Source organism: Cetorhinus maximus, chromosome 9 (genome assembly GCF_964194155.1).
Source record: "Cetorhinus maximus chromosome 9, sCetMax3.hap1.1, whole genome shotgun sequence".
In the NCBI taxonomy this organism is placed as follows: Eukaryota; Metazoa; Chordata; class Chondrichthyes; order Lamniformes; family Cetorhinidae; genus Cetorhinus; species Cetorhinus maximus.
Genome location: NC_135887.1, coordinates 61,079,501 through 61,104,739, shown reverse-complemented (window position 1 = coordinate 61,104,739; position 25,239 = coordinate 61,079,501). Strand labels below are relative to the sequence as shown.

Genomic DNA, 25,239 nt, shown 5'->3' with positions numbered 1-25,239 from the left:
GGTGCTGTCACTCTCGATGAGGTTTGTTTAGGGTGCTCATACTCTCGGTTAGGTTTGTTTAGGGTGCTGTGACTCTCGGTGAGTTTTATTTAACTTTCTTTGACTCTCGGTGAGGTTTGTTTAGGCTGCTGTGACTCTCGGTGAGGTTTGTTTAGGGTGGTGTGACTCTCGGTGAGGTTTGTTTAGCGTGCTTTTGACACTCGGTGTGGTTTGTTTAGGATGCTGTGACTCTTGGTGAGGTTTGGTAAGGGTGCTGTGACTCTTGGTGAGGTTTGTTTAGGGTGCTGTGACTGAGTGGTTTGTATACGGTGCTGTGACTCTCGGTGCGGTTTGTTTAGGGTGCTGTGACTCTCGGTGAGGTTTGTTTAGGGAGCTGTGACTCTCGGTGAGGTTTGTTTAGGGTGCTGTGACTCTCGGTAAGGTTTGTTTATGGTGCTGTGACTCTCGGTGAGGTTTGATTAGGGTATTGTGACTCTCGGTGAGGTTTGTTTTGGGTGCTGTGACTCTCGGTGAGGATTGTTTAGGGTGCTGTGACTCTCGGTGAGGTTTGTTTTGGGTGCTGTGACTTTCGGTGAGGTTTGTTTAGGGAGCTGTGACTCTCGGTGATGTTTGTTTAGGGTGCTGTGACTCTCGGTCAGGTTTGTTTAGGGTGCTGTGACTCTCGGTGAGGTTTGTTTAGGGAGCTGTGACTCTCGGTGAGGTTTGTTTAGGGTGCTGTGACTTTCGGTGAGGTTTGATTAGGGTATTGTGACTCTCGGTCAAGTTTGTTTATGGTGCTGTGACTCTCGGTGAAGTTTGTTTAGGGCGCTGTGACTCTCGGTGAGGTTTGTTTAGGGCGCTGTGACTCTCGGTGAGTTTTGTTTAGGGCGCTGTGACTCTCGGTGAGGTTTGTTTAGGGCGCTGTGACTCTCGGTGAAGTTTGTTTAGGGTGCTGTGACTCTCGGTGAGGTTTGTTTAGGGAGCTGTGTCTCTCGGTAAGGTTTGTTTAGGGTGCTGTCTCTTTCGGTGAGGTTTATTTAGGGTGCTGTGACTCTCGGTGAGGTTTGTTTAGGGAGCTCTGACTCTCGGTGAACTTTGTTTATGGTGTTGTGGCTCTCGGTGACCTTTGTTTAGGATGCTGTGACCCTCGGTGTGGTTTATTTAGGGTGCTGTGACTCTCGGTGAGATTTGTTTTGGGTGCTGTGACTCTCGGTGAGATTTGTTTAGGGAGCTGTGACTCTCGGTGAGATGTGTTTAGGGTGCGGTGACTCTCGGTGAGGTTTGGTTAGGTTGCTGTGACTCTCGGTGAGTTTTGTTTAGGGATCTGTGACTCTCGGTGCGGTTGGTTTATGGTGCTGTGACTATCGGTGAGGTTGGTTTAGGGTGCTGTGTCTCTCGGTGAGGTTTGTTTTGGGTGCTCTGACTATCGATGAGGTTTGTTTAGGGTGCTGTGACTCTCGGTCAGGTTGGTTTAGGGTGCTGTGTCTCTCGGTGAGGTTTGTTTAGGGTGCTGTGAACCTCGGTGAGGTTGGTTTATGGTGTTGTGTCTCTGGGTGAGTTTTGTTTAGGGTGCTGTGACTCTCGGTGAGGTTTGTTTAGGGTGCTGTGACTCTCGGTGAGGTTTGTTTAGGGTGCTGTGTCTAGGTGAGGTTTGGTTAGGGCACTGTGACTCTCGGTGAGGTTTGTTTAGGGCGCTGTGACTCTCTGTGAGGTGTGTTTAGGGTGCTGTGACTCTAGGGGTGGTTTGTTTAGGGCGCTGTGACTCTCGGTGAGGTTTGGTTTGGGCGCTGTGACTCTCGATGAGATTTGTTAAGGGTGCTGTGACTCTCGATGAGGTTTGTTTAGGGTGCTGTGACTCTCGGTGCGGTTTGTTTAGGGTGCTGTTACTCTCGGTGAGGTTTGTTTAGGGAGCTGTGACTCTCGGTGAGGTTTGTTTAGGGTGCTTTGACTCTCGGTGAGGTTTGTTTAGGGCGCTGTGTCTCGGTGAGGTTTGTTTAGGGTGCTGTGACTCTTAGTGAGGTTTGTTTAGGGTGCTGTGACTGACGGTGAGGTTTGTTTAGGGCGCTGTGTCTCGGTGAGGTTTGTTTCGGGTGCTGTGACTCTCGGTGAGGTTTGTTTAGGGCGCTGTTTCTCGGTGAAGTTTGTTTAGGGTGCTTTGACTCTCGGTGAGGTTTGTTTAGGGCGCTGTTTCTCGGTGAGGTTTGTTTTAGGGTGCTGTGACTCTCGGTGAGGTTTGTTTATTGTGCTGTGTCTCTCGGTTCGGTTTGTTTAGGGTGCTGTGACTCTCGGTGTGGTTTGTTTCGGGTGCTGTGACTCTCGGTGAGGTGTGTTTAGGGAGCTGTGTCTCTCGGTGAGGTTTGCTTAGGGTGCTGTGACTCTCGGTGAGGTTTGTTTAGGGCGCTGTGACTCTCGGTGAGGTTTGGTTAGGGCGCTGTGACTCTCGATGAGGTTTGTTTAGGGTGCTGTGACTCTCGGTGTTGTTTGTTATGGATGCTGTGACTCTCGGTGTTGTTTGTTTAGGGTGCTGTGACTCTCGGTGCGGTTTGTTTAGGGTGCTGTTACTCTCGGTGAGGTTTGTTTCGGGAGCTGTGACTCTCGGTGAGGTTTGTTTAGAGTGCTTTGACTCTCGGTGAGGTTTGTTTAGGGCGCTGTGTCTCGGTGAGGTTTGTTTAGGGTGCTGTGACTCTTGGTGAGGTTTGTTTAGGGTGCTGTGACTGACGGTGAGGTTTGTTTAGGGCGCTGTGTCTCGGTGAGGTTTGTTTCGGGTGCTGTGACTCTCGGTGAGGTTTGTTTAGGGCGCTGTGTCTCGTTGAAGTTTGTTTAGGGTGCTTTGACTCTCGGTGAGGTTTGTTAAGGGCGCTGTGTCTCGGTGAGGTTTGTTTAGGGTGCTGTGACTCTCGGTGAGGTTTGTTTATTGTGCTGTGTCTCTCGGTGTGGTTTGTTTAGGGTGCTGTGACTCTCGGTGAGGTTTGTTAAGGGCGCTGTGTCTCGGTGAGGTTTGTTTAGGGAGCTGTGACTCTCGGTGAGGTTTGTTTAGAGTGCTTTGACGTTCCGTGAGTTTTGTTTAGGGTGCTGTGACTCTCGGTCAGGTTTGTTTAGGGTGCTGTGATTCTCGGTGAGGTTTGATTAGGGTGCTGTGACTCTTGGTGAGGTTTGTTTAGGGAGCTGTGACTCTCGATGAGGTTTGTTTAGGGTGCTGTGACTCTCGCTGAGGTTTGTTTAGGGTGCTGTGACTCTCGGTGAGGCTGGGTTTAGATGCTGTGACTCTCGGTGAGGTTTGTTTAGCTTGCTGTGTCTCTGGGTGAGTTTTGTTTAGGGTGCTGTGACTCTGGGTGAGGTTTGTTTAGGGTGCTGTGACTCTCGGTGAGGTTTGTTTTGGCTGCTCTGACTATCGATGAGGTTGGTTTAGGGTGCTGTGACCCTCGGTGAGGTTGGTTTAGGGTGCTGTGTCTCTCAGTGAGGTTTGTATAGGGTGCTGTGACTCTCGGTGAGCTTTATTTAGGGTGCTGTGACTCTCGGTGAGGTTGGTTTACGGTGCTGTGACCCTCGGCGATGTTTGTTTAGGGAGCTGTGACTCTCAGTGATGTTTGTTTAGGGAGCTGTGACTCTCGGTGAGGTTTGTTTAGGGTGCTGTGACTCTCGGTGAGGTTTGTTTATGGTGCTGTATCTCTGGGTGAGGTTTGTTTAGGGTGCTGTGACTCTCGGTGAGGTTTGTTTATGGTGCTGTGACTATCGGTGAGGTTTGTTTAGGGTGCTGTGACTCTCGGTGAGGTTTTCTTTAGGGTGCTGTGTCTCTCGGTGAGGTTTGTTTAGGGAGCTGTGACTCTCGGTGAGATTTGTTTAGGGTGCTGTGTCTCTCGGTGAGGTTTGGTTAGGGTGCTGTGACTCTCGGTGAGATTTGTTTAGGGTGCTGTGTCTCTCGGTGAGGTTTGGTTAGGTTGCTGTGACTCTCGGTGAGATTTGTTTAGGGTGCTGTGACTATTGGTGAGGTTTGTTGAGGTTGCTGTCTCTCTCGGTGAGGTTTGTTTAGGGTGCTGTGACTCTCGGTGAGATTTGTTTAGGGTGCTGTGTCTCTCGGTGAGGTTTGGTTAGGTTGCTGTGACTCTCGGTGCGGTTTGTTTAGGGTGCTGTGACTCTTGAGGTTTCTTTAGGGTGCTGTGACTCTCGGAGTGGTTTGATTAGTCTGCTGTGACTGTCGGTGAGGTTTGTTTAGGGTGCTGTGACTCTCGGTGAGGTTTGTTTAGGGATCTGTGACTCTCGGTCCGGTTGGTTTAGGGTGCTGTGACCATCGGTGAGGTTGGCTTAAGGTGCTGTGTCTCTCGGTGAGGTTTGTTTTGGGTGCTCTGACTATCGATGAGGTTTGTTTAGGGTGCTGTGAACCTTGGTGAGGTTGGTTTAGGGTGCTGTGTCTCTCGGTGAGGTTGGTTTAGGGTGCTGTGTCTCTCGGTGAGCTTTGTTTATGGTGCTGTGACCCTCGGTGAAGTTTGTTTAGGGTGCTGTCTCTCTCGGTGATGTTTGTTTAGGGTGCTGTGTCTCTCGGTGATGTTTGTTTAGGGTGCTGTGTCTCTCGGTGAAGTTTGTTTAGGGTGCTGTGACTCTCGGTGAGGTTTGTTTAGGGTGCTGTGACTCTCGGTGAGGTTTGTTTAGGGTGCTGTGACTCTCGATGAGGTTTGTTTAGGGTGCTCATACTCTCGGTTAGGTTTGTTTAGGGTGCTGTGACTCTCGGTGAGTTTTGTTTAACTTTCTTTGACTCTCGGTGAGGTTTGTTTAGGCTGCTGTGACTCTCGGTGAGGTTTGTTTACGGTGGTGTGACTCTCGGTGAGGTTTGTTTAGCGTGCTTTTGACACTCGGTGTGGTTTGTTTAGGATGCTGTGACTCTTGGTGAGGTTTGGTAAGGGTGCTGTGACTCTTGGTGAGGTTTGTTTAGGGTGCTGTGACTGAGTAGTTTGTATACGGTGCTGTGACTCTCGGTGCGGTTTGTTTAGGGTGCTGTGACTCTCGGTGAGGTTTGTTTAGGGAGCTGTGACTCTCGGTGAGGTTTGTTTAGGGTGCTGTGACTCTCGGTAAGGTTTGTTTAGGGTGCTGTGACTCTCGGTGAGGTTTGATTAGGGTATTGTGACTCTCGGTGAGGTTTGTTTTGGGTGCTGTGACTCTCGGTGAGGATTGTTTAGGGTGCTGTGACTCTCGGTGAGGTTTGTTTTGGGTGCTGTGACTTTCGGTGAGGTTTGTTTAGGGAGCTGTGACTCTCGGTGATGTTTGTTTAGGGTGCTGTGACTCTCGGTCAGGTTTGTTTAGGGTGCTGTGACTCTCGGTGAGGTTTGTTTAGGGAGCTGTGACTCTCGGTGAGGTTTGTTTAGGGTGCTGTGACTTTCGGTGAGGTTTGATTAGGGTATTGTGACTCTCGGTCAAGTTTGTTTATGGTGCTGTGACTCTCGGTGAAGTTTGTTTAGGGTGCTGTGACTCTCGGTGAGGTTTGTTTAGTGCGCTGTGACTCTCGGTGAGGTTTGTTTAGGGCGCTGTGACTCTCGGTGAGGTTTGTTTAGGGCGCTGTGACTCTCGGTGAGGTTTGTTTAGGGCGCTGTGACTCTCGGTGAAGTTTGTTTAGGGTGCTGTGACTCTCGGTGAGGTTTGTTTAGGGAGCTGTGTCTCTCGGTAAGGTTTGTTTAGGGTGCTGTTTCTTTCGGTGAGGTTTATTTAGGGTGCTGTGACTCTCGGTGAGGTTTGTTTAGGGTGCTCTGACTCTCGGTGAACTTTGTTTATGGTGCTGTGGCTCTCGGTGACCTTTGTTTAGGATGCTGTGACCCTCGGTGTGGTTTATTTAGGGTGCTGTGACTCTCGGTGAGATTTGTTTTGGGTGCTGTGACTCTCGGTGAGATTTGTTTAGGGAGCTGTGACTCTCGGTGAGATGTGTTTAGGGTGCTGTGACTCTCGGTGAGGTTTGGTTAGGTTGCTGTGACTCGGTGAGTTTTGTTTAGGGATCTGTGACTCTCGGTGCGGTTGGTTTATGGTGCTGTGACTATCGGTGAGGTTGGTTTAGGGTGCTGTGTCTCTCGGTGAGGTTTGTTTTGGGTGCTCTGACTATCGATGAGGTTTGTTTAGGCTGCTGTGACTCTCGGTCAGGTTGGTTTAGGGTGCTGTGTCTCTCGGTGAGGTTTGTTTAGGGTGCTGTGAACCTCGGTGAGGTTGGTTTATGGTGTTGTGTCTCTGGGTGAGTTTTGTTTTGGGTGCTGTGACTCTCGGTGAGGTTTGTTTAGGGTGCTGTGACTCTCGGTGAGGTTTGTTTAGGGTGCTGTGTCTATGTGAGGTTTGGTTAGGGCACTGTGACTCTCGGTGAGGTTTGTTTAGGGCGCTGTGACTCTCGGTGAGGTGTGTTTAGGGTGCTGTGACTCTAGGGGTGGTTTGTTTAGGGCGCTGTGACTCTCGGTGAGGTTTGGTTTGTGCGCTGTGACTCTCAATGAGATTTGTTAAGGGTGCTGTGACTCTCGATGAGGTTTGTTTAGGGTGCTTTGACTCTCGGTGAGGTTTGTTTAGGGCGCTGTGTCTCGGTGAGGTTTGTTTAGGGTGCTGTGACTCTTGGTGAGGTTTGTTTAGGGTGCTGTGACTGACGGTGAGGTTTGTTTAGGGCGCTGTGTCTCGGTGAGGTTTGTTTCGGGTGCTGTGACTCTCGGTGAGGTTTGTTTAGGGCGCTGTGTCTCGGTGAAGTTTGTTTAGGGTGCTTTGACTCTCGGTGAGGTTTGTTTAGGGCGCTGTGTCTCGGTGAGGTTTGTTTAGGGTGCTGTGACTCTCGGTGAGGTTTGTTTATTGTGCTGTGTCTCTCGGTGTGGTTTGTTTAGGGTGCTGTGACTCTCGGTGTGGTTTGTTTCGGGTGCTGTGACTCTCGGTGAGGTTTGTTTAGGGAGCTGTGTCTCTCGGTGAGGTTTGCTTAGGGTGCTGTGACTCTCGGTGAGGTTTGTTTAGGGCGCTGTGACTCTCGGTGAGGTTTGGTTAGGGCGCTGTGACACTCGATGAGGTTTGTTTAGGGTGCTGTGACTCTCGGTGTTGTTTGTTATGGATGCTGTGACTCTCGGTGTTGTTTGTTTAGGGTGCTGTGACTCTCGGTGCGGTTTGTTTAGGGTGCTGTTACTCTCGGTGAGGTTTGTTTAGGGAGCTGTGACTCTCGGTGAGGTTTGTTTAGAGTGCTTTGACTCTCGGTGAGGTTTGTTTAGGGCGCTGTGTCTCGGTGAGGTTTGTTTAGGGTGCTGTGACTCTTGGTGAGGTTTGTTTAGGGTGCTGTGACTGACGGTGAGGTTTGTTTAGGGCGCTGTGTCTCGGTGAGGTTTGTTTCGGGTGCTGTGACTCTCGGTGAGGTTTGTTTAGGGCGCTGTGTCTCGTTGAAGTTTGTTTAGGGTGCTTTGACTCTCGGTGAGGTTTGTTTAGGGCGCTGTGTCTCGGTGAGGTTTGTTTAGGGTGCTGTGACTCTCGGTGAGGTTTGTTTATTGTGCTGTGTCTCTCGGTGTGGTTTGTTTAGGGTGCTGTGACTCTCGGTGAGGTTTGTTTAGGGAGCTGTGTGTCTCGGTGAGGTTTGCTTAGGGTGCAGTGACTCTCGGTGAGGTTTGTTTAGGGCGCTGTGACTCTCGGTGAGGTTGGGTTAGGGCGCTTTGACTCTCGGTGAGGTTTGTTTAGGGAGCTGTGACTCTCGGTGAGGTTTGTTTAGAGTGCTTTGACGTTCCGTGAGTTTTGTTTATGGTGCTGTGACTCTCGGTCAGGTTTGTTTAGGGTGCTGTAATTCTCGGTGAGGTTTGATTAGGGTGCTGTGACTATTGGTGAGGTTTGTTTAGGGAGCTGTGACTCTCGATGAGGTTTGTTTAGGGTGCTGTGACTCTCGCTGAGGTTTGTTTAGGGTGCTGTGACTCTCGGTGAGGCTGGGTTTAGATGCTGTGACTCTCGGTGAGGTTTGTTTAGCTTGCTGTGTCTCTGGGTGAGTTTTGTTTATTGTGCTGTGACTCTGGGTGAGGTTTGTTTAGGGTGCTGTGACTATCGGTGAGGTTTGTTTAGGGTGCTGTGACTCTCTGAGGTTTGTTTAGGGTGCTGTGACCCTCGGTGAGGTTGGTTTAGGGTGCTGTGTCTCTCGGTGAGGTTTGTTTAAGGTGCTGTGACTCTCGGTGAGGTTTGTTTAGGGTGCTGTGACTCTCGGTGAGGTTGGTTTACTGTGCTGTGACCCTCGGTGATGTTTGTTTAGGGTGCTGTGACTCTCGGTGACGTTTGTTTCGGGAGCTGTGATGCTGGGTGATGTTTGTTTAGGGTGCTGTGACTCTCGGTGAGTTTTGTTTAGGTTGCTGTGACTCTCGGTGAGGTTAGTTTAGGGAGCTGTGACTGTCGGTGAGGTTTGTTTAGGGTGCTGTAACTCTCGGTGAGGTTTGTTTGGGGAGCTGTGACTCTCGGTGAGGTTGGTTTAGGGTGCTCTGACTATCGTTGAGGTTGGTTTAGGGTGCTGTGTCTCTCGGTGAGGTTTGTTTTGGCTGCTCTGACTATCGATGAGGTTGGTTTAGGGTGCTGTGACCCTCGGTGAGGTTGGTTTAGGGTGCTGTGTCTCTCAGTGAGGTTTGTTTAGGGTGCTGTGACTCTCGGTGAGCTTTATTTAGGGTGCTGTGACTCTCGGTGAGGTTGGTTTACGGTGCTGTGACCCTCGGCGATGTTTGTTTAGGGTGCTGTGACTCTCGGTGAGGTTTGTTTAGGGAGCTGTGATGCTGGGTGATGTTTGTTTAGGGTGCTGTGAATCTCGGTGAGTTTTGTTTAGGGTGCTGTGACTCTCGGTGAGGTTTGTTTAGGGAGCTGTGACTCTCGGTAAGGTGTGTTTAGGGTGCTGTGACTCTCGGTGAGGTGTGTTTAGGATGCTGTGACTCTCGTTGAGGTTTGTTTAGGGTGATGTGACTATCGGTGAGGTTTGTTTAGTGTCCTGTGACACTCGGTGAGGGTGGTTTAGGGTGCTGTGACTATCGGTGAGGTTTTCTTTAGGGTGCTGTGTCTCTCGGTGTGGTTTGTTTAGGGTGCTGTGACTATCGCTGAGGTTTGTTTAGGTTGCTGTGTCTCTCAGTGAGGTTTGTTTAGGGTGCTGTGACTCTCGGTGAGATTTGTTTAGGGTGCTGTGTCTCTCGGTGAGGTTTGGTTAGGTTGCTGTGACTCTCGGTGAGCTTTGTTTAGGGTGTTGTGACTCTTGTTGAGGTTTCTTTAGGGTGCTGTGACTCTCGGTGAGGTTTGATTAGGCTTCTGTGACCCTCGGTGAGGTTTGTTTAGGGTGCTGTGACTCTCGGTGCGTTTGGTTTAGGGTGCTGTGACTCTCGGTGAGGTTTGTTTAGGGTGCTGTGACTCTCGGTGAGCTTCGTTTAGGGTGCTGTGTCTCTCGCTGAGGTTTGTTTTCGGTACTCTGACTATCGATGAGGTTGGTTTTGGGTGCTCATACTCTCGGTTAGGTTTGTTTAGGGTGCTGTGACTCTCGATGAGGTTTGTTTTGGGTGCTCATACTCTCGGTTAGGTTTGTTTAGGGTGCTGTGACTCTCGGTGAGCTTCGTTTAGGGTGCTGTGTCTCTCGCTGAGGTTTGTTTTCGGTACTCTGACTATCGATGAGGTTGGTTTAGGGTGCTGTGACTCTCGGTCAGGTTGGTTTAGGGTGCTGTGTCTCTCGGTGAGGTTTGTTTAGGGTGCTGTGACCCTAGGTGAGGTTGGTTTATGGTGCTGTGTCTCTCGGTAAGGTTGGTTTAGGGTGCTGTGTCTCTCGTTGAGGTTTGTTTAGGGTGCTGTGACTCTCGGTGAGGTTTGTTTAGGGTGCTGTGACTCTCGATGAGGTTTGTTTAGGGTGCTGTGACTCTCGATGAGGTTTGTTTAGTGTGCTGTGACTCTTGCTGAGGTTTGTTTAGGGTGCTGTGACTCTCGGTGAGGTTTGTTTAGGGTGCTGTGACTCTCGGTGAAGTTTGTGTAGGGTGCTGTGACTCTCGGTGAGGTTTGTTTAGGGTGCTGTGACTCTCGGTGAGATTTGTTTATGGAGCTGTGTCTCTGGGTGAGGTTTGTTTAGGGTGCTGTGACTCTCGTTGAGGTTTGTTTAGGGAGCTGTGACGGTGGGTGAGGTTTGTTTAGGGTGCTGTGACTCTCGGTGAGGTTGGTTTAGGGTGCTGTGGCCCTCGGTGAGCTTTGTTTAGGGTGCTGTGACTCTCGGTGAGGTTTGTTTAGGGAGCTGTGACTCTCGGTGATGTTTGTTTAGGGTGCTGTGACTCTCGGTGAGGTTTGTTTCGGGATCTGTGACTCTCGGTGAGGTGCGTTTAGGGTGCTGTGACTCTCGGTGAGGTTTGTTTAGGGTGCGGTGACTATTGGTGAGGTTTGTTTACGATGCTGTGACACTCGGTGAGGTTTGGTTAGGTTGCTGTGACTCTCGGTGAGGTTTGTTTATGGCGCTATGACACATTGAGGTTTATTTATGGTGCAGTGACCCTCGTTGAGGTTTGTTTAGGGTGCTGTGACTCTCCGTGAGGTTTGTTTAGGGTGCTGTGACTCTCGATGAGGTTTGTTTTGGGTGCTCATACTCTCGGTTAGGTTTGTTTAGGGTGCTGTGACTCTCGGTGAGTTTTGTTTAACTTTCTGTGACTCTCGGTGAGGTTTGTTTAGCGTGCTGTGACTCTGAGGTTTGTTTAGGGCGCTGTGACTCTAGGTGAGGTTTGTTTAGGGTGCTGTGACTCTTGTTGAGGTTTCTTTAGCGTGCTCTGACTCTCGGTGAGGTTTGATTAGGCTGCTGTGACCCTCGGTGAGGTTTGTTTAGGGTGCTGTGACTCTCGGTGAGGTTTGTTTAGGGAGCTGTGACTATCGGTGAGGTTGGTTTAGGGTGCTGTGTCTCTCGGTGAGGTTTGTTTTGGGTACTCTGACTATCGATGAGGTTGTTTTAGGGTGCTGGACTCTCGGTCATGTTGGTTTAGGGTGCTGTGTCTCTCGGTGAGGTTTGTTTAGGGTGCTGTGACCCTCGGTGAGGTTGGTTTATGGTGCTGTGTCTCTCGGTGAGGTTGGTTTAGGGTGCTGTGTCCCTCGGTGAGGTTTGTTTAGGGTGCTGTGACTCTCGATGAGGTTTGTTTATTGTGCTGTGACTCTTGATGAGGTTTGTTTCGGTTGCTGTGACTCTCGGTGAGGTTTGTTTAGGGTGCTTTGACTCTCGGTGAGGTTTGTTTAGGGTGCTGTGACTCTCGGTGAGGTTTGTTTATGTAGCTGTGTCGCTGGTTGAGGTCTGTTTAGGGTGCTGTGACTCTCGGTGAGGTTTGTTTAGGGTGCTGTGACTCTCGGTGAGGTTTGTTTAGCGAGCTCTGACTCTTGCTGAGGTTTGTTTACAATGCTGTGACGGTGGGTGAGGTTTGTTTAGGGTGCTGTGACTCTCGGTGAGGTTGGTTTAGGGTGCTGTGACCCTCGGTTAGGTTTGTTTAGTGTGCTGTGACTCTCGGTGAGGTTTGTTTAGGGAGCTGTGACTTTCGGTGTGGTTTGTTTAGGGTGCTGTGACTCTCGGTGAGGTATGTTTAGGGAGCTGTGACTCTCGGTGAGGTTTGTTTAGGGTGCTGTGACTCTCGATGAGGTTTTCGTTAGGGTGCTGTCTCTCTCGGTGAGGTTTGTTTAGGGTGCTGTGACTCTCGGTGAGATTTGTTTAGGGCGCTGTGTCTCTCGGTGAGGTTTGTTTAGGCTGATGTGACCTTCGGTGTGGATTGTTTAGGGTGCTGTGACTCTCGGTGAGGTTTGTTTATGGCGCTGTGACACATTGAGGTTTGTTTAGGGTGCTGTGTCTCTCGGTGAGGTTTGTTTAGGGTGCTGTGACTCTTGGTGAGGTTTGTTTAGGGTGCTGTGACTCTGGGTGAGGTTTGTTTAGGGTGCTGTGACTCTCGATGAGGTTTGTTTTGGGTGCTCATACTCTCGGTTAGGTTTGTTTAGGGTGCTGTGAATCTCGGTGAGTTTTGTTTAACTTTCTGTTACTCTCGGTGAGGTTTGTTTAGGGTGCTGTTACTCTCTGTGAGGATTGTTTAGCGTGCTGTGACTCTCGTTGACGTTTGTTTAGGGAGCTGTGACTCTCGGTGAGGTTTGTTTAGGGAGCTGTGACTCTCGGTGAGGTTTGTTTAGGGTGCTGTGACTCTCGGTGAGGTTTGTTTAGGGTGCTGTATCTCTGGGTGAGGTTTGTTTAGGGTGCTGTGACTCTCGGTGAGGTTTGTTTATGGTGCTGTGACTATCGGTGAGGTTTGTTTAGGGTGCTGTGACTCTCGGTGAGGTTTTCTTTAGGGTGCTGTGTCTCTCGGTGAGGTTTGTTTAGGGTGCTGTGACTATCGGTGAGGTTTGTTTAGGTTGCTGTGTCTCTCGGTGAGGTTTGTTTAGGGTGCTGTGCCTCTCGGTGAGATTTGTTTAGGGTGCTGTGTCTCTCGGTGAGGTTTGGTTAGGTTGCTGTGACTCTCGGTGCGGTTTGTTTAGGGTGCTGTGACTCTCGTAGAGGTTTGATTAGGCTGCTGTGACTGTCGGTGAGGTTTGTTTAGGGTGCTGTGACTCTCGGTGAGGTTTGTTTAGGGATCTGTGACTCTCGGTCCGGTTGGTTTAGGGTGCTGTGACCATCGGTGAGGTTGGTTTAGGGTGCTGTGTCTCTCGGTGAGGTTTGTTTTGGGTGCTCTGACTATCGATGAGGTTTGTTTAGGGTGCTGTGAACCTCGGTGAGGTTGGGTTAGGGTGCTGTGTCTCTCGGTGAGGTTGGTTTAGGGTGCTGTGTCTCTCGGTGAGCTTTGTTTAGGGTGCTGTGACCCTCGGTGAAGTTTGTTTAGGGTGCTGTGTCTCTCAGTGATGTTTGTTTAGGGTGCTGTGTCTCTCGGTGAAGTTTGTTTAGGGTGCTGTGTCTCTCGGTGAGGTTTGTTTAGGGTGCTGTGTCTCTCGGTGAGGTTTGTTTAGGGTGCTGTGACTCTCGGTGAGGTTTGTTTAGGGTGCTGTGACTCTCGATGAGGTTTGTTTAGGGTGCTCATACTCTCGGTTAGGTTTGTTTAGGGTGCTGTGACTCTCGGTGAGTTTTGTTTAACTTTCTTTGACTCTCGGTGAGGTTTGTTTAGGCTGCTGTGACTCTCGGTGAGGTTTGTTTAGGGTGCTGTGACTCTCGGTGAGGTTTGTTTAGCGTGCTTTTGACACTCGGTGTGGTTTGTTTAGGATGCTGTGACTCTTGGTGAGGTTTGTTTAGGGTGCTGTGACTCTTGGTGAGGTTTGTTTAGGGTGCTGTGACTGAGTGGTTTGTATACGGTGCTGTGACTCTCGGTGCGGTTTGTTTAGGGTGCTGTGACTCTCGGTGAGGTTTTATTAGGCTGCTGTGACCCTCGGTGAGGTTTGTTTAGGGTGCTGTGACTCTCGGTGAGGTGTGTTTAGGGTGCTGTGACTCTCGGTGAGTAGTGTTTAGGGTGCTGTGACTCTCGGTGAGGTTTGTTTAGGGTGCTTTGACTATCGGTGAGGTTTGTTTAGGGACCTGTGACACTCGGTGAGGTTTGGTTAGGTTGCTGTGACTCTCGGTGAGTTTTGTTTAGGGATCTGTGACTCTCGGTGCGGTTGGTTTATGGTGCTGTGACTATCGGTGATGTTGGTTTAGGGTGCTGTGTCTCTCGGTGAGGTTTGTTTTGGGTGCTCTGACTATCGATGAGGTTTGTTTAGGGTGCTGTGACTCTCGGTCAGGTTGGTTTAGGGTACTGTGTCTCTCGGTGAGGTTTGTTTAGGGTGCTGTGAACCTCGGTGAGGTTGGTTTATGGTGTTGTGTCTCTGGGTGAGTTTTGTTTAGGGTGCTGTGACTCTCGGTGAGGTTTGTTTAGGGTGCTGTGTCTCTCGGTGTGGTTTGTTTAGGGTGCTGTGTCTAGGTGAGGTTTGGTTAGGGCACTGTGACTCTCGGTGAGGTTTGGTTAGGGCGCTGTGACTCTCGGTGAGGTTTGTTTAGGGAGCTGTGACTCTCGGTGAGGTTTGTTTAGGGTGCTGTGACTCTAGGGGTGGTTTGTTTAGGGCGCTGTGACTCTCGGTGAGGTTTGGTTAGGGCGCTGTGACTCTCGATGAGGTTTGTTTAGGGTGCTGTGACTCTCGGTGTTGTTTGTTATGGATGCTGTGACTCTCGCTGTTGTTTGTTTAGGGTGCTGTGACTCTCGGTGCGGTTTGTTTAGGGTGCTGTTACTCTCGGTGAGGTTGGTTTAGGGTGCTGTGACCCTCGGTTAGGTTTGTTTAGTGTGCTGTGACTCTCGGTGAGGTTTGTTTAGGGAGCTGTGACTTTCGGTGTGGTTTGTTTAGGGTGCTGTGACTCTCGGTGAGGTATGTTTAGGGAGCTGTGACTCTCGGTGAGGTTTGTTTAGGGTGCTGTGACTCTCGATGAGGTTTTCGTTAGGGTGCTGTCTCTCTCGGTGAGGTTTGTTTAGGGTGCTGTGACTCTCGGTGAGATTTGTTTAGGGCGCTGTGTCTCTCGGTGAGGTTTGTTTAGGCTGATGTGACCTTCGGTGTGGATTGTTTAGGGTGCTGTGACTCTCGGTGAGGTTTGTTTATGGCGCTGTGACACATTGAGGTTTGTTTAGGGTGCTGTGTCTCTCGGTGAGGTTTGTTTAGGGTGCTGTGACTCTTGGTGAGGTTTGTTTAGGGTGCTGTGACTCTGGGTGAGGTTTGTTTAGGGTGCTGTGACTCTCGATGAGGTTTGTTTTGGGTGCTCATACTCTCGGTTAGGTTTGTTTAGGGTGCTGTGAATCTCGGTGAGTTTTGTTTAACTTTCTGTTACTCTCGGTGAGGTTTGTTTAGGGTGCTGTTACTCTCTGTGAGGATTGTTTAGCGTGCTGTGACTCTCGTTGACGTTTGTTTAGGGAGCTGTGACTCTCGGTGAGGTTTGTTTAGGGAGCTGTGACTCTCGGTGAGGTTTGTTTAGGGTGCTGTGACTCTCGGTGAGGTTTGTTTAGGGTGCTGTATCTCTGGGTGAGGTTTGTTTAGGGTGCTGTGACTCTCGGTGAGGTTTGTTTATGGTGCTGTGACTATCGGTGAGGTTTGTTTAGGGTGCTGTGACTCTCGGTGAGGTTTTCTTTAGGGTGCTGTGTCTCTCGGTGAGGTTTGTTTAGGGTGCTGTGACTATCGGTGAGGTTTGTTTAGGTTGCTGTGTCTCTCGGTGAGGTTTGTTTAGGGTGCTGTGCCTCTCGGTGAGATTTGTTTAGGGTGCTGTGTCTCTCGGTGAGGTTTGGTTAGGTTGCTGTGACTCTCGGTGCGGTTTGTTTAGGGTGCTGTGACTCTCGTAGAGGTTTGATTAGGCTGCTGTGACTGTCGGTGAGGTTTGTTTAGGGTGCTGTGACTCTCGGTGAGGTTTGTTTAGGGATCTGTGACTCTCGGTCCGGTTGGTTTAGGGTGCTGTGACCATCGGTGAGGTTGGTTTAGGGTGCTGTGTCTCTCGGTGAGGTTTGTTTTGGGTGCTCTGACTATCGATGAGGTTTGTTTAGGGTGCTGTGAACCTCGGTGAGGTTGGGTTAGGGTGCTGTGTCTCTCGGTGAGGTTGGTTTAGGGTGCTGTGTCTCTCGGTGAGCTTTGTTTAGGGTGCTGTGACCCTCGGTGAAGTTTGTTTAGGGTGCTGTGTCTCTCAGTGATGTTTGTTTAGGGTGCTGTGTCTCTCGGTGAAGTTTGTTTAGGGTGCTGTGTCTCTCGGTGAGGTTTGTTTAGGGTGCTGTGTCTCTCGGTGAGGTTTGTTTAGGGTGCTGTGACTCTCGGTGAGGTTTGTTTAGGGTGCTGTGACTCTCGATGAGGTTTGTTTAGGGTGCTCATACTCTCGGTTAGGTTTGTTTAGGGTGCTGTGACTCTCGGTGAGTTTTGTTTAACTTTCTTTGACTCTCGGTGAGGTTTGTTTAGGCTGCTGTGACTCTCGGTGAGGTTTGTTTAGGGTGCTGTGACTCTCGGTGAGGTTTGTTTAGCGTGCTTTTGACACTCGGTGTGGTTTGTTTAGGATGCTGTGACTCTTGGTGAGGTTTGTTTAGGGTGCTGTGACTCTTGGTGAGGTTTGTTTAGGGTGCTGTGACTGAGTGGTTTGTATACGGTGCTGTGACTCTCGGTGCGGTTTGTTTAGGGTGCTGTGACTCTCGGTGAGGTTTTATTAGGCTGCTGTGACCCTCGGTGAGGTTTGTTTAGGGTGCTGTGACTCTCGGTGAGGTGTGTTTAGGGTGCTGTGACTCTCGGTGAGTAGTGTTTAGGGTGCTGTGACTCTCGGTGAGGTTTGTTTAGGGTGCTTTGACTATCGGTGAGGTTTGTTTAGGGACCTGTGACACTCGGTGAGGTTTGGTTAGGTTGCTGTGACTCTCGGTGAGTTTTGTTTAGGGATCTGTGACTCTCGGTGCGGTTGGTTTATGGTGCTGTGACTATCGGTGATGTTGGTTTAGGGTGCTGTGTCTCTCGGTGAGGTTTGTTTTGGGTGCTCTGACTATCGATGAGGTTTGTTTAGGGTGCTGTGACTCTCGGTCAGGTTGGTTTAGGGTACTGTGTCTCTCAGTGAGGTTTGTTTAGGGTGCTGTGAACCTCGGTGAGGTTGGTTTATGGTGTTGTGTCTCTGGGTGAGTTTTGTTTAGGGTGCTGTGACTCTCGGTGAGGTTTGTTTAGGGTGCTGTGTCTCTCGGTGTGGTTTGTTTAGGGTGCTGTGTCTAGGTGAGGTTTGGTTAGGGCACTGTGACTCTCGGTGAGGTTTGGTTAGGGCGCTGTGACTCTCGGTGAGGTTTGTTTAGGGAGCTGTGACTCTCGGTGAGGTTTGTTTAGGGTGCTGTGACTCTAGGGGTGGTTTGTTTAGGGCGCTGTGACTCTCGGTGAGGTTTGGTTAGGGCGCTGTGACTCTCGATGAGGTTTGTTTAGGGTGCTGTGACTCTCGGTGTTGTTTGTTATGGATGCTGTGACTCTCGCTGTTGTTTGTTTAGGGTGCTGTGACTCTCGGTGCGGTTTGTTTAGGGTGCTGTTACTCTCGGTGAGGTTTGTTTAGGGAGCTGTGACTCTCGGTGAGGTTTGTTTAGGGTGCTTTGACTCTCGGTGAGGTTTGTTTAGGGCGCTGTGTCTCGGTGAGGTTTGTTTAGGGTGCTGTGACTCTCGGTGAGGTTTGTTTAGGGTGCTGTGACTGACGGTGAGGTTTGTTTAGGGCGCTGTGTCTCGGTGAGGTTTGTTTCGGGTGCTGTGACTCTCGGTGAGGTTTGTTTAGGGCGCTGTGTCTCGGTGAAGTTTGTTTAGGGTGCTTTGACTCTCGGTGAGGTTTGTTTAGGGCGCTGTCTCTCGGTGAGGTTTGTTTAGGGCGCTGTCTCTCGGTGAGGTTTGTTTTGGGTGCTGTGACTCTCGGTGAGGTTTGTTTATTGTGCTGTGTCTCTCGGTGTGGTTTGTTTAGGGTGCTGTGACTCTCGGTGTGGTTTGTTTAGGGTGCTGTGACTCTCGGTGAGGTTTGTTTAGGGAGCTGTGTCTCTCGGTGAGGTTTGCTTAGGGTGCTGTGACTCTCGGTGAGGTTTGGTTAGGGCGCTGTGACTCTCGATGAGGTTTGTTTAGGGTGCTGTGACTCTCGGTGTTGTTTGTTTTGGATGCTGCGACTCTCGGTGTTGTTTTTTTAGGGTGCTGTGACTCTCGGTGCGGTTTGTTTAGGGTGCTGTTACTCTCGGTGAGGTTTGTTTAGGGAGCTGTGACTCTCGATGAGGTTTGCTTAGAGTGCTTTGACTCTCGGTGAGGTTTGTTTAGGGCGCTGTGTCTCGGTGAGGTTTGTTTTGGGTGCTGTGACTCTTGGTGAGGTTTGTTTAGGGTGCTGTGACTGACGGTGAGGTTTGTTTAGGGCGCTGTGTCTCGGTGAGGTTTGTTTCGGGTGCTGTGACTCTCGGTGAGGTTTGTTTAGGGCGCTGTGTCTCGTTGAAGTTTGTTTAGGGTGCTTTGACTCTCGGTGAGGTTTGTTTAGGGCGCTGTGTCTCGGTGAGGTTTGTTTAGGGTGCTGTGACTCTCGGTGAGGTTTGTTTATTGTGCTGTGTCTCTCGGTGTGGTTTGTTTAGGGTGCTGTGACTCTCGGTGTGGTTTGTTTAGGGTGCTGTGACTCTCGGTGAGGTTTGTTTAGGGAGCTGTGTCTCTCGGTGAGGTTTGCTTAGGGTGCAGTGACTCTCGGTGAGGTTTGTTTAGGGCGCTGTGACTCTCGGTGAGGTTTGGTTAGGGCGCTGTGACTCTCGGTGAGGTTTGTTTAGGGAGCTGTGACTCTTGGTGAGGTTTGTTTAGGGAGCTGTGACTCTCGATGAGGTTTGTTTAGGGTGCTGTGACTCTCGCTGAGGTTTGTTTAGGGTGCTTTGACTCTCGGTGAGGCTGGGTTTAGATGCTCTGACTCTCGGTGAGGTTTGTTTAGCTTGCTGTGTCTCTGGGTGAGTTTTGTTTAGGGTGCTGTGACTCTGGGTGAGGTTTGTTTAGGGTGCTGTGACTCTCGGTGAGGTTTGTTTAGGGTGCTGTGACTCTCTGTGAGGTTTGTTTAGGGTGCTGTGACTCTCGGTGAGGTTTGTTTAGGGTGCTGTGTCTCTCAGTGAGGTTTGTTTAGGCTGCTCATACTCTCGGTGAGGTTTGTTTAGGGTGCTGTGTCTCTCGGTGAGGTTTGTTTATGGTACTGTGTCTCTCGGTGAGATTTGTCTAGGGTGCTGTGTCTCTCGGTGTTGTTTGTTAGGGTACTGTGTCTCTCGGTGAGGTTTGTTTAGGGTACTGTGACTCTCGGTGAAGTTTGTTTAGGGTGCTGTGACTCTCGGTGAGGTTTGTTTAGGGAGTTGTGACGCTCGGTGAGGTTTGTTTAGGGTGCTGTGACTCTCAGTGTGGTTTGTTTAGGGTGCTTTGACTCTCAGTGAGGTTTGTTTAGGGTGCTTTGACTCTGAGGTTTGTTTAGGGTGCTGTGACTCTGGGTGAGGTTTGTTTAGGGTGCGGTGACTATTGGTGAGGTTTGTTTAGGATGCTGTGACTCTCGGTGAGGTTTGGTTAGGGTGCTGTGACTCTCAGTGAGCTTTGGGTTAGGAATCTGTCACCTGTGATGTTTGTTTACGGCGCTCTGATTCCCAGTGAATTTGGGTTCGGGCACTGTGTCCCTCGGTGAAGTTGGGTTAATGAGCTGTGTTTCTTGGTGAAGTTGGTTTAGCGTAATGTGACTCTGCGTTAGGTTTGTTTAGGGTTCTGTGACTCTGGATCAGTTTGCAACTATATTTTGTGACTCTCGGTGAGGATGGTGCAGGGTGCTGGTTCTTTAAGTGAGTGGGGTTAGGGAGATGTAACTCTTTGTACGATACTGCTCATTCCTGCCAAGTCCCTGCTGCCATGCTGCTGCCATGAATGAGCCAGTCTGAAGCCAGAAGTCAGAGAGGCAGATTGTGGGTAACTCATCTCGGCATTGGGGCGCGGGCACATCGGGGCATCGGGGGGAGGTTGAGGAACTCACCTGGGTATCAGGGTGGAGAGTGAGGAAGATACATGGGCATCGAGGGGTGGGTGAGGAACTCATCTGGGCATCGAGGTGAGGGACACCCTTGGGCATCAGGAGGAAGATGAAGAATTCACCTGGGCATCGTGGGAAGATGAAGAATTCACCTGGGCATCGGGGGGTGAAGATGACCAACTCACCTGGGCATCAGGGTGAGGTTGAGGAAATCAGCTGTGCAACGGGGTGAGGAATTCGGCTGGGCATCAGGGTCAGGAATACACCTGGACTTCAAGGGGAAGGTGAGAAACTCACCTGGGCATCAGGGGCGCGTGTGAGGAACACGGTATCGGTGTGAGGACACATTGGGTTTAGGGGGCACACCAGGGCATTGTGGGGGGGGGAGGAACACATCTGGGCATTGGGGTGAGGAGCACACCGGGGCATCGTGGGGAGAGTGAGGAACACACCTGGGCATCAGGGGCAAGGTTAGGAACACACCTGGGCATCGTGGGGAGGGTGAGGAACACACCTGGGCATCGTGGGGAGGGTGAGGAACACACCTGGGCATCGTGGGGAGGGTGAGGAGCACACCGGGGCATCGTGGGGAGGGTGAGGAGCACACCGGGGCATCGTGGGGAGGGCGAGGAGCACACCTGGGCATCGTGGGGAGGGCGAGGAACACACCTGGGCATCGTGGGGAGGTCGAGGAGCACATCTGGGCATCGTGGGAAAAGCGAGGAATACCTTGGCATTGCAGTGAGAAACACAATGGGGCATCGGGGTGAGGGTGAGGGACGCGCATCATGTGAAGGAGATTTTTACACCTGTGTATTGGGCTGAGGGGGATATCTGGTTAATTGACGGGAACTATGAGTTGTATGATTAGCACTGAAGATGACTAAAACTAAAAATAAGATGATGACAAATTGTCAGTATGTTAGTATAAATAAGAAATGAATTTCCAAGTAAATAAATGTGAGAAATGGTACTTTGGTTGCTGGAATAAGGAGGTAAGAAATAACATCTGGGGGTTTAAGCATTCCAATCCAAGTATGATAATGATGGCATTTAAAAAAACAAGCACTGGGGTTGATTTTAGAGGATTAGGATTAAAAAGTAGAGCAGTTAGTTTAGACTTGTGAAGAACCATGATGAGAAATGTATTCAGTTTTGAGCTTCATATTGCAGAAAGATATAGAGATATTGAGGAATGTGCAAAATAGATTTGTCAGGATGAACAGGTGTTCATTTTGGTTTCCAATGTTGCAGGCCTCTGAAACCGCCCCGTCCCAACAGTCTGAGACTCCCGAGTGACTCTGAGGCTGAGTCAGACTCGCGGGCTAGTTCCCCAAACTCCACCATCTCCAATAACAGCAGTGAGGGCTTCGGAGGATTCATGTCATTTGCGAGTAAGTGTTTAAAAGAGAGTGCGTGCGTGTATGTGACTCTTCGAGACTGTACAGGTTACAGAAGGGATGGGGACGTAATATATTTGAGAAAGCCAGTGGGTGAAGGATACAACTGGAGGCAATCTTTACATATTTTATAAGCATTGATTTGCACAGTTACAGATGAGAAGCAAATGCCTCCTAACCCAACAATCTGAGTTTCACTCTGTCTATTTGTAGGGACAAACCACTTTACAATTTAAACACAATTAATGCACTATTAACCCATAATGTAAAGTTCTGTTAAAATGTGTGTGGTGTGTGTGTTCGGATTTTCTATAGACAGACTGTGGTACTGACAAGTGCTGCTCTTGGACCTCTGACCATGAGGGTGTAAGAACATGAGAAATATGTGCAGGATTAGGCTATTCGGCCCTTTGAACCTGCTTTCCCCATGACTGAACGTTTCCTTGAACTCACTATCTTATCACTTGATTCCCTTAGTGCCCAAAAATCTCTCCGTCTCTGTCTTGAATGTACTCCAGAGTGAACACCCACAGCTCTTTGGTCTACAGAATTCCAAAGATTCTCAGCCCCCTGAGTGAACACTTTCCTTCTCAGTCATTCCGAAATGGTCGATGTATTACCATGGCACTGTGACCCTTCTTCTGGCATTCCCAGCCAGGGGAAACAGCCTCTGACCTGTCAAATCTTCTGAGAATTTTAATAATTTCAATGAGAGAGTCCGTCATTCTTCTAAACTTTACAGAATATGGGCCCATTCTACTAAACCTGTCCTCATAGGCAGCCCTGTCTTCCTCGTTATCATTCTAGTGAGCCTTTGTCGCACCCTCTCTAATGCACGCATATTTCCCTTAGGTAAGGAGAACAAGACTGTGCACAATACACCAGGGGTGGTCTCACCAGAACCCTTTAGAATTGCAGGAAGCCTTCCTTACTCTTATACTGGAACAGTGTTGTAATAAAGGCTGCAGTGCAATTTTACTGCTTAACTGTTTGCTGTCCCTCCATGTTGACTTTGTGATTTGTGGAGTGTACAAGGGCTCACTAAATCCCCCTCAATACTGGCGTTCACTAGTCTCTCACTCTTTAAAAAAAATCCTGCTTTTCCATTTTTCATGCCAAAGTGGTTAATATCACATTTCACCACATTATACTTCATCTGGCCCTTCCTGCTCGCTCACTTCACTTCACCACTGATTAGTAGTTGAATGGTAATATATTGCCCCGGCCCTAGTCTATCAGGGGATGTGGTGAACCATGGCCGGCGTTGATGCTTGTGTTTAGCGATCTAAAACATAGTGAAAGCAGACTGCCTTGTGCCAACCCCAAGATGGGTGACATACCACAAGGATAGAGGGTATGTTCACCAGAGAGTTTGTGCTCTTTACCCACAGGTAACATCTACAAGAGCCGTGGAACCAGCTTCAGCCTCTCCAACCTGGCTCTACCAACCAAAGCAGGACGAGACAAGAGCACACCGTTCCCCAGCCTCAAAGGTAGAGATCTGTCTGTCCTTCTGTCTGCAGTTTGACTTGTGAACTTGTGAATGCTTTGTAGATGTGGAGGGTTGGAGCGTATTTAGTCACTGACCGCTGTCAGCCATTGTTCAAGGATGCCACAGGAGCATCTCTCTGCTCCTCCAATTCCAGCCTCTTGCATGTCCCCAATCCCCTTCACTTCATGTCTTTAGCTGCCAAGACCCTAAGTTCTGGAATTCCCTCCCTAAACCTCTCCACCTGTCTACGTCTCTCTCCTCCACCTTTAAAACATTCCTTAAAACCTACCTCTTTGACCAAGCATGTGATCACCTGTTCTTATGAGAGTTGTGATGCTTGACTAATTACACTTGGAACAATTTACTGTGTTAAATGAATGCAGATAGTTGTGTTTAGCTGCCTCTCTGAGGATTGTAGAAGTGTCTGTTTTGGCCTGTGACTAATTCGCTTATTAAGGAGGAGCACAGAGGTTTGAATTCCCTCATTTCTCCTTCCACAAACTTTTGAACCCAAGTGTCCTCTCCGACTCACTGGGGATAGTGCGCTGTTATAGCAAGCCCCACTGTTCCCTGAGCTGCAACAAATGTGAAAAAGTTTGATCAAACCGCCAGATTGTCCCAATTCTACCTAAGTGTTTATTTAGGTTAACAGAATACGAGCATGAGTTTGTAAATTTAAGTAAGTAACTGTTTATTGAACAAATTGTCTTTAACTAGTGACAAAAGAAAGAGATATTAACTGCTAATTTCTAACACTATCACTTAAACTCTACCCCCTTTAATCCCGATACACACGCATACAAGACACATAAGATACACAAAACATGGATTTTAAGGGTGGGATAAAACAGTTCAATAGCACCAATTCCGGAGTACAGGATTCGATGGGTTGATTTTGATCAATGTCTTCCAAATTTCTTTCAGTTCTTGCTGATGACATGAGGTAGTCTTCCAGCATTTTCAGTATTTAGTTCACTGGTTGAGCACTTGCCTTTCTACGTCTCTAACAGTGATTTTCCCCTTTGCCTTTTGACAGGGGTTTTCAGAGAGAGCAGGTTATAGAGATATGAGGAGAAAAACCCAGCTAGCTTATTGTGGAATTACTGGAATCTTTGACACACAGGAGAAAGAGGATTTTGTTTCTTTCAGGCTAGGAACTATTCTGCTCGGCTCTCACACAAAACCTGGTCACCTTGTCAGGAGCCAATTATTATGCTGTTGTCAGGCAGCTCCCTTGGTCCAGGACTCCTTTCCGGCACCATCCTGTCTTTCATGGCACACTCTGTTCCAGGACTGCAACATTGTCTCTCACCCTGTTCCAGTGGACATGTCTTTCGACCTGCAGCCATTGTAATTTTAATTCACAGTCCAACAGAAATAAAAAGATATGTTCTTTACACTACACATCTCTCCCCTCAACCCCTGCCCCCAATCCAGTCAGCCACCCCACTCCCTGTAACTTGTGCAGCCCTGACCCTCCTGCCATTTCTTTCCCCATACTACCGACTCCTTCCAGCCATCACACTGCCCCCTGCCCCTACCAGCTTGTGCAGCCCCAGCTCTCCTGCCGTCTCTTCCCCGCTCCCAGCTTGTGCAGCCTCAACCTGCCTGCCTTTTCTTCCACTCACTGCCGCCAGCCTCCCAATCCCCCCAGCTTGTGCAGCCCTGACCCTCCTGCTGTCTCTGTGATCAACATGTGTTGGTGCGTCTCTGTGAGTTTGAAGGCTATTTTTTTGCTGCTTGCTGTGCTGTATCGGTGTGTGTATTGGGTCTTGTTCAGGAAGGGGCGACGAATCAAACTAATTGCATGTGGACGTGACAAGGGCATGGAGAGAGTTGGCACTATCTTAGTGGCAGGCGATTGGGGTCTAGGGTTAATTGCATTTTCTGTCCACAACACAAAACCACAGATACTTCCCAGGCAAGCTTGGACTGGCCTGCTGGAGACTGAAATTAGCAGTGATTCGTATCCCACTCGCTCGTGCCCTCTGTCTTGCTTGTGTGTGCCCCCCTGCACCAAGTCCCCCCCCCTATCTCTTGTATGTTTATAGCAAGTCTGTAATCAGTGGTGGGTTTGTAATGGGTGTCCATGCAGGGTCCAGAGGTGAGACTGCAATGCGAATGCCCACAGGGAAATCTTATGGCACTAGGCTCTGGTGGTTCTGTGACTGGTGGGGTCAGTATTGAATGGTGGGTCAGGAATGAATATGTGTAAAGGCCTTGTGTTGGGAGTGCGTTTACAGGCTGTGTGCTGCTGGGCTAGGGATCACCTTCCCTCCTACTCTCTGCCTATCTGAGTTTATTTTATTGCAATGTTTTGCTTTTCTTTTATTTCCACGTTTCATGAGAAGAATACTTTAATGTTGAAATAAACAGTAGAGATGAGGAACCAGGTGGGTATGACCCCTTTGTGAGCTATGAACCTAATTCCTGAAGGTCATATGTCACTGTATTGCATTTGATTAGAACTTAGTGAGGTTGTGTTAAACTCTGAGTGTGCTGGTTACTGACATTCTTTATTAGGTGTAGTTGAAGCTTATATCCGGCTATGTTACAGGCCTTTTTATTTTGGACTGCGTGGGTGTGTGGAGCATGTGTTTTTGTTGCCATGTGTTTTAATGCAGTGTACGTTTCCCCTGGATGTCGGCTGATGGTGTCTGTTGCGGGTTCTGGCAAGTTGTTCTGTCTCTTGCCCTCTGCCCTCACAGCCTCAAACTCAACCACAAGGCTTTTGCTGCTGATAGAGTTTCTGCTTGGCTTTGTTCGACAGAAGCGAGGACCCGCTTGTTAATTGGGCAGGAGAGTTGCACAGGCTCTGTTTTCATCCGAGATGTAAAGGACGAGAAGGCTGCGATAGCACCATGTCAGAGAGTCACAGAAAGAAAGAAAGACTGTGTCAGGCTACTTAACTCCCAAGGGCAGTCTTTGTAAACCATTCACCTCACTCAGGTTTG

The 25,239-nt window shown here is 49.5% G+C and overlaps 1 protein-coding gene across 6 annotated transcripts in view; it reads left to right on the top strand.

Moving 5' to 3' along the window:
- The window catches only part of madd (MAP-kinase activating death domain), a 262,082-nt gene that overhangs the window by 150,291 nt on the left and 86,552 nt on the right, over positions 1–25,239 (top strand). For all 6 annotated transcript variants that reach the window (XM_078548799.1, XM_078548797.1, XM_078548801.1 and 3 more), the window contains 2 exons: positions 20,648–20,787; positions 22,185–22,286. In XM_078548799.1, coding sequence (XP_078404925.1) covers positions 20,648–20,787; positions 22,185–22,286 — 242 coding nt within the window. The remainder of the gene's footprint in view (positions 1–20,647; positions 20,788–22,184; positions 22,287–25,239) is intronic.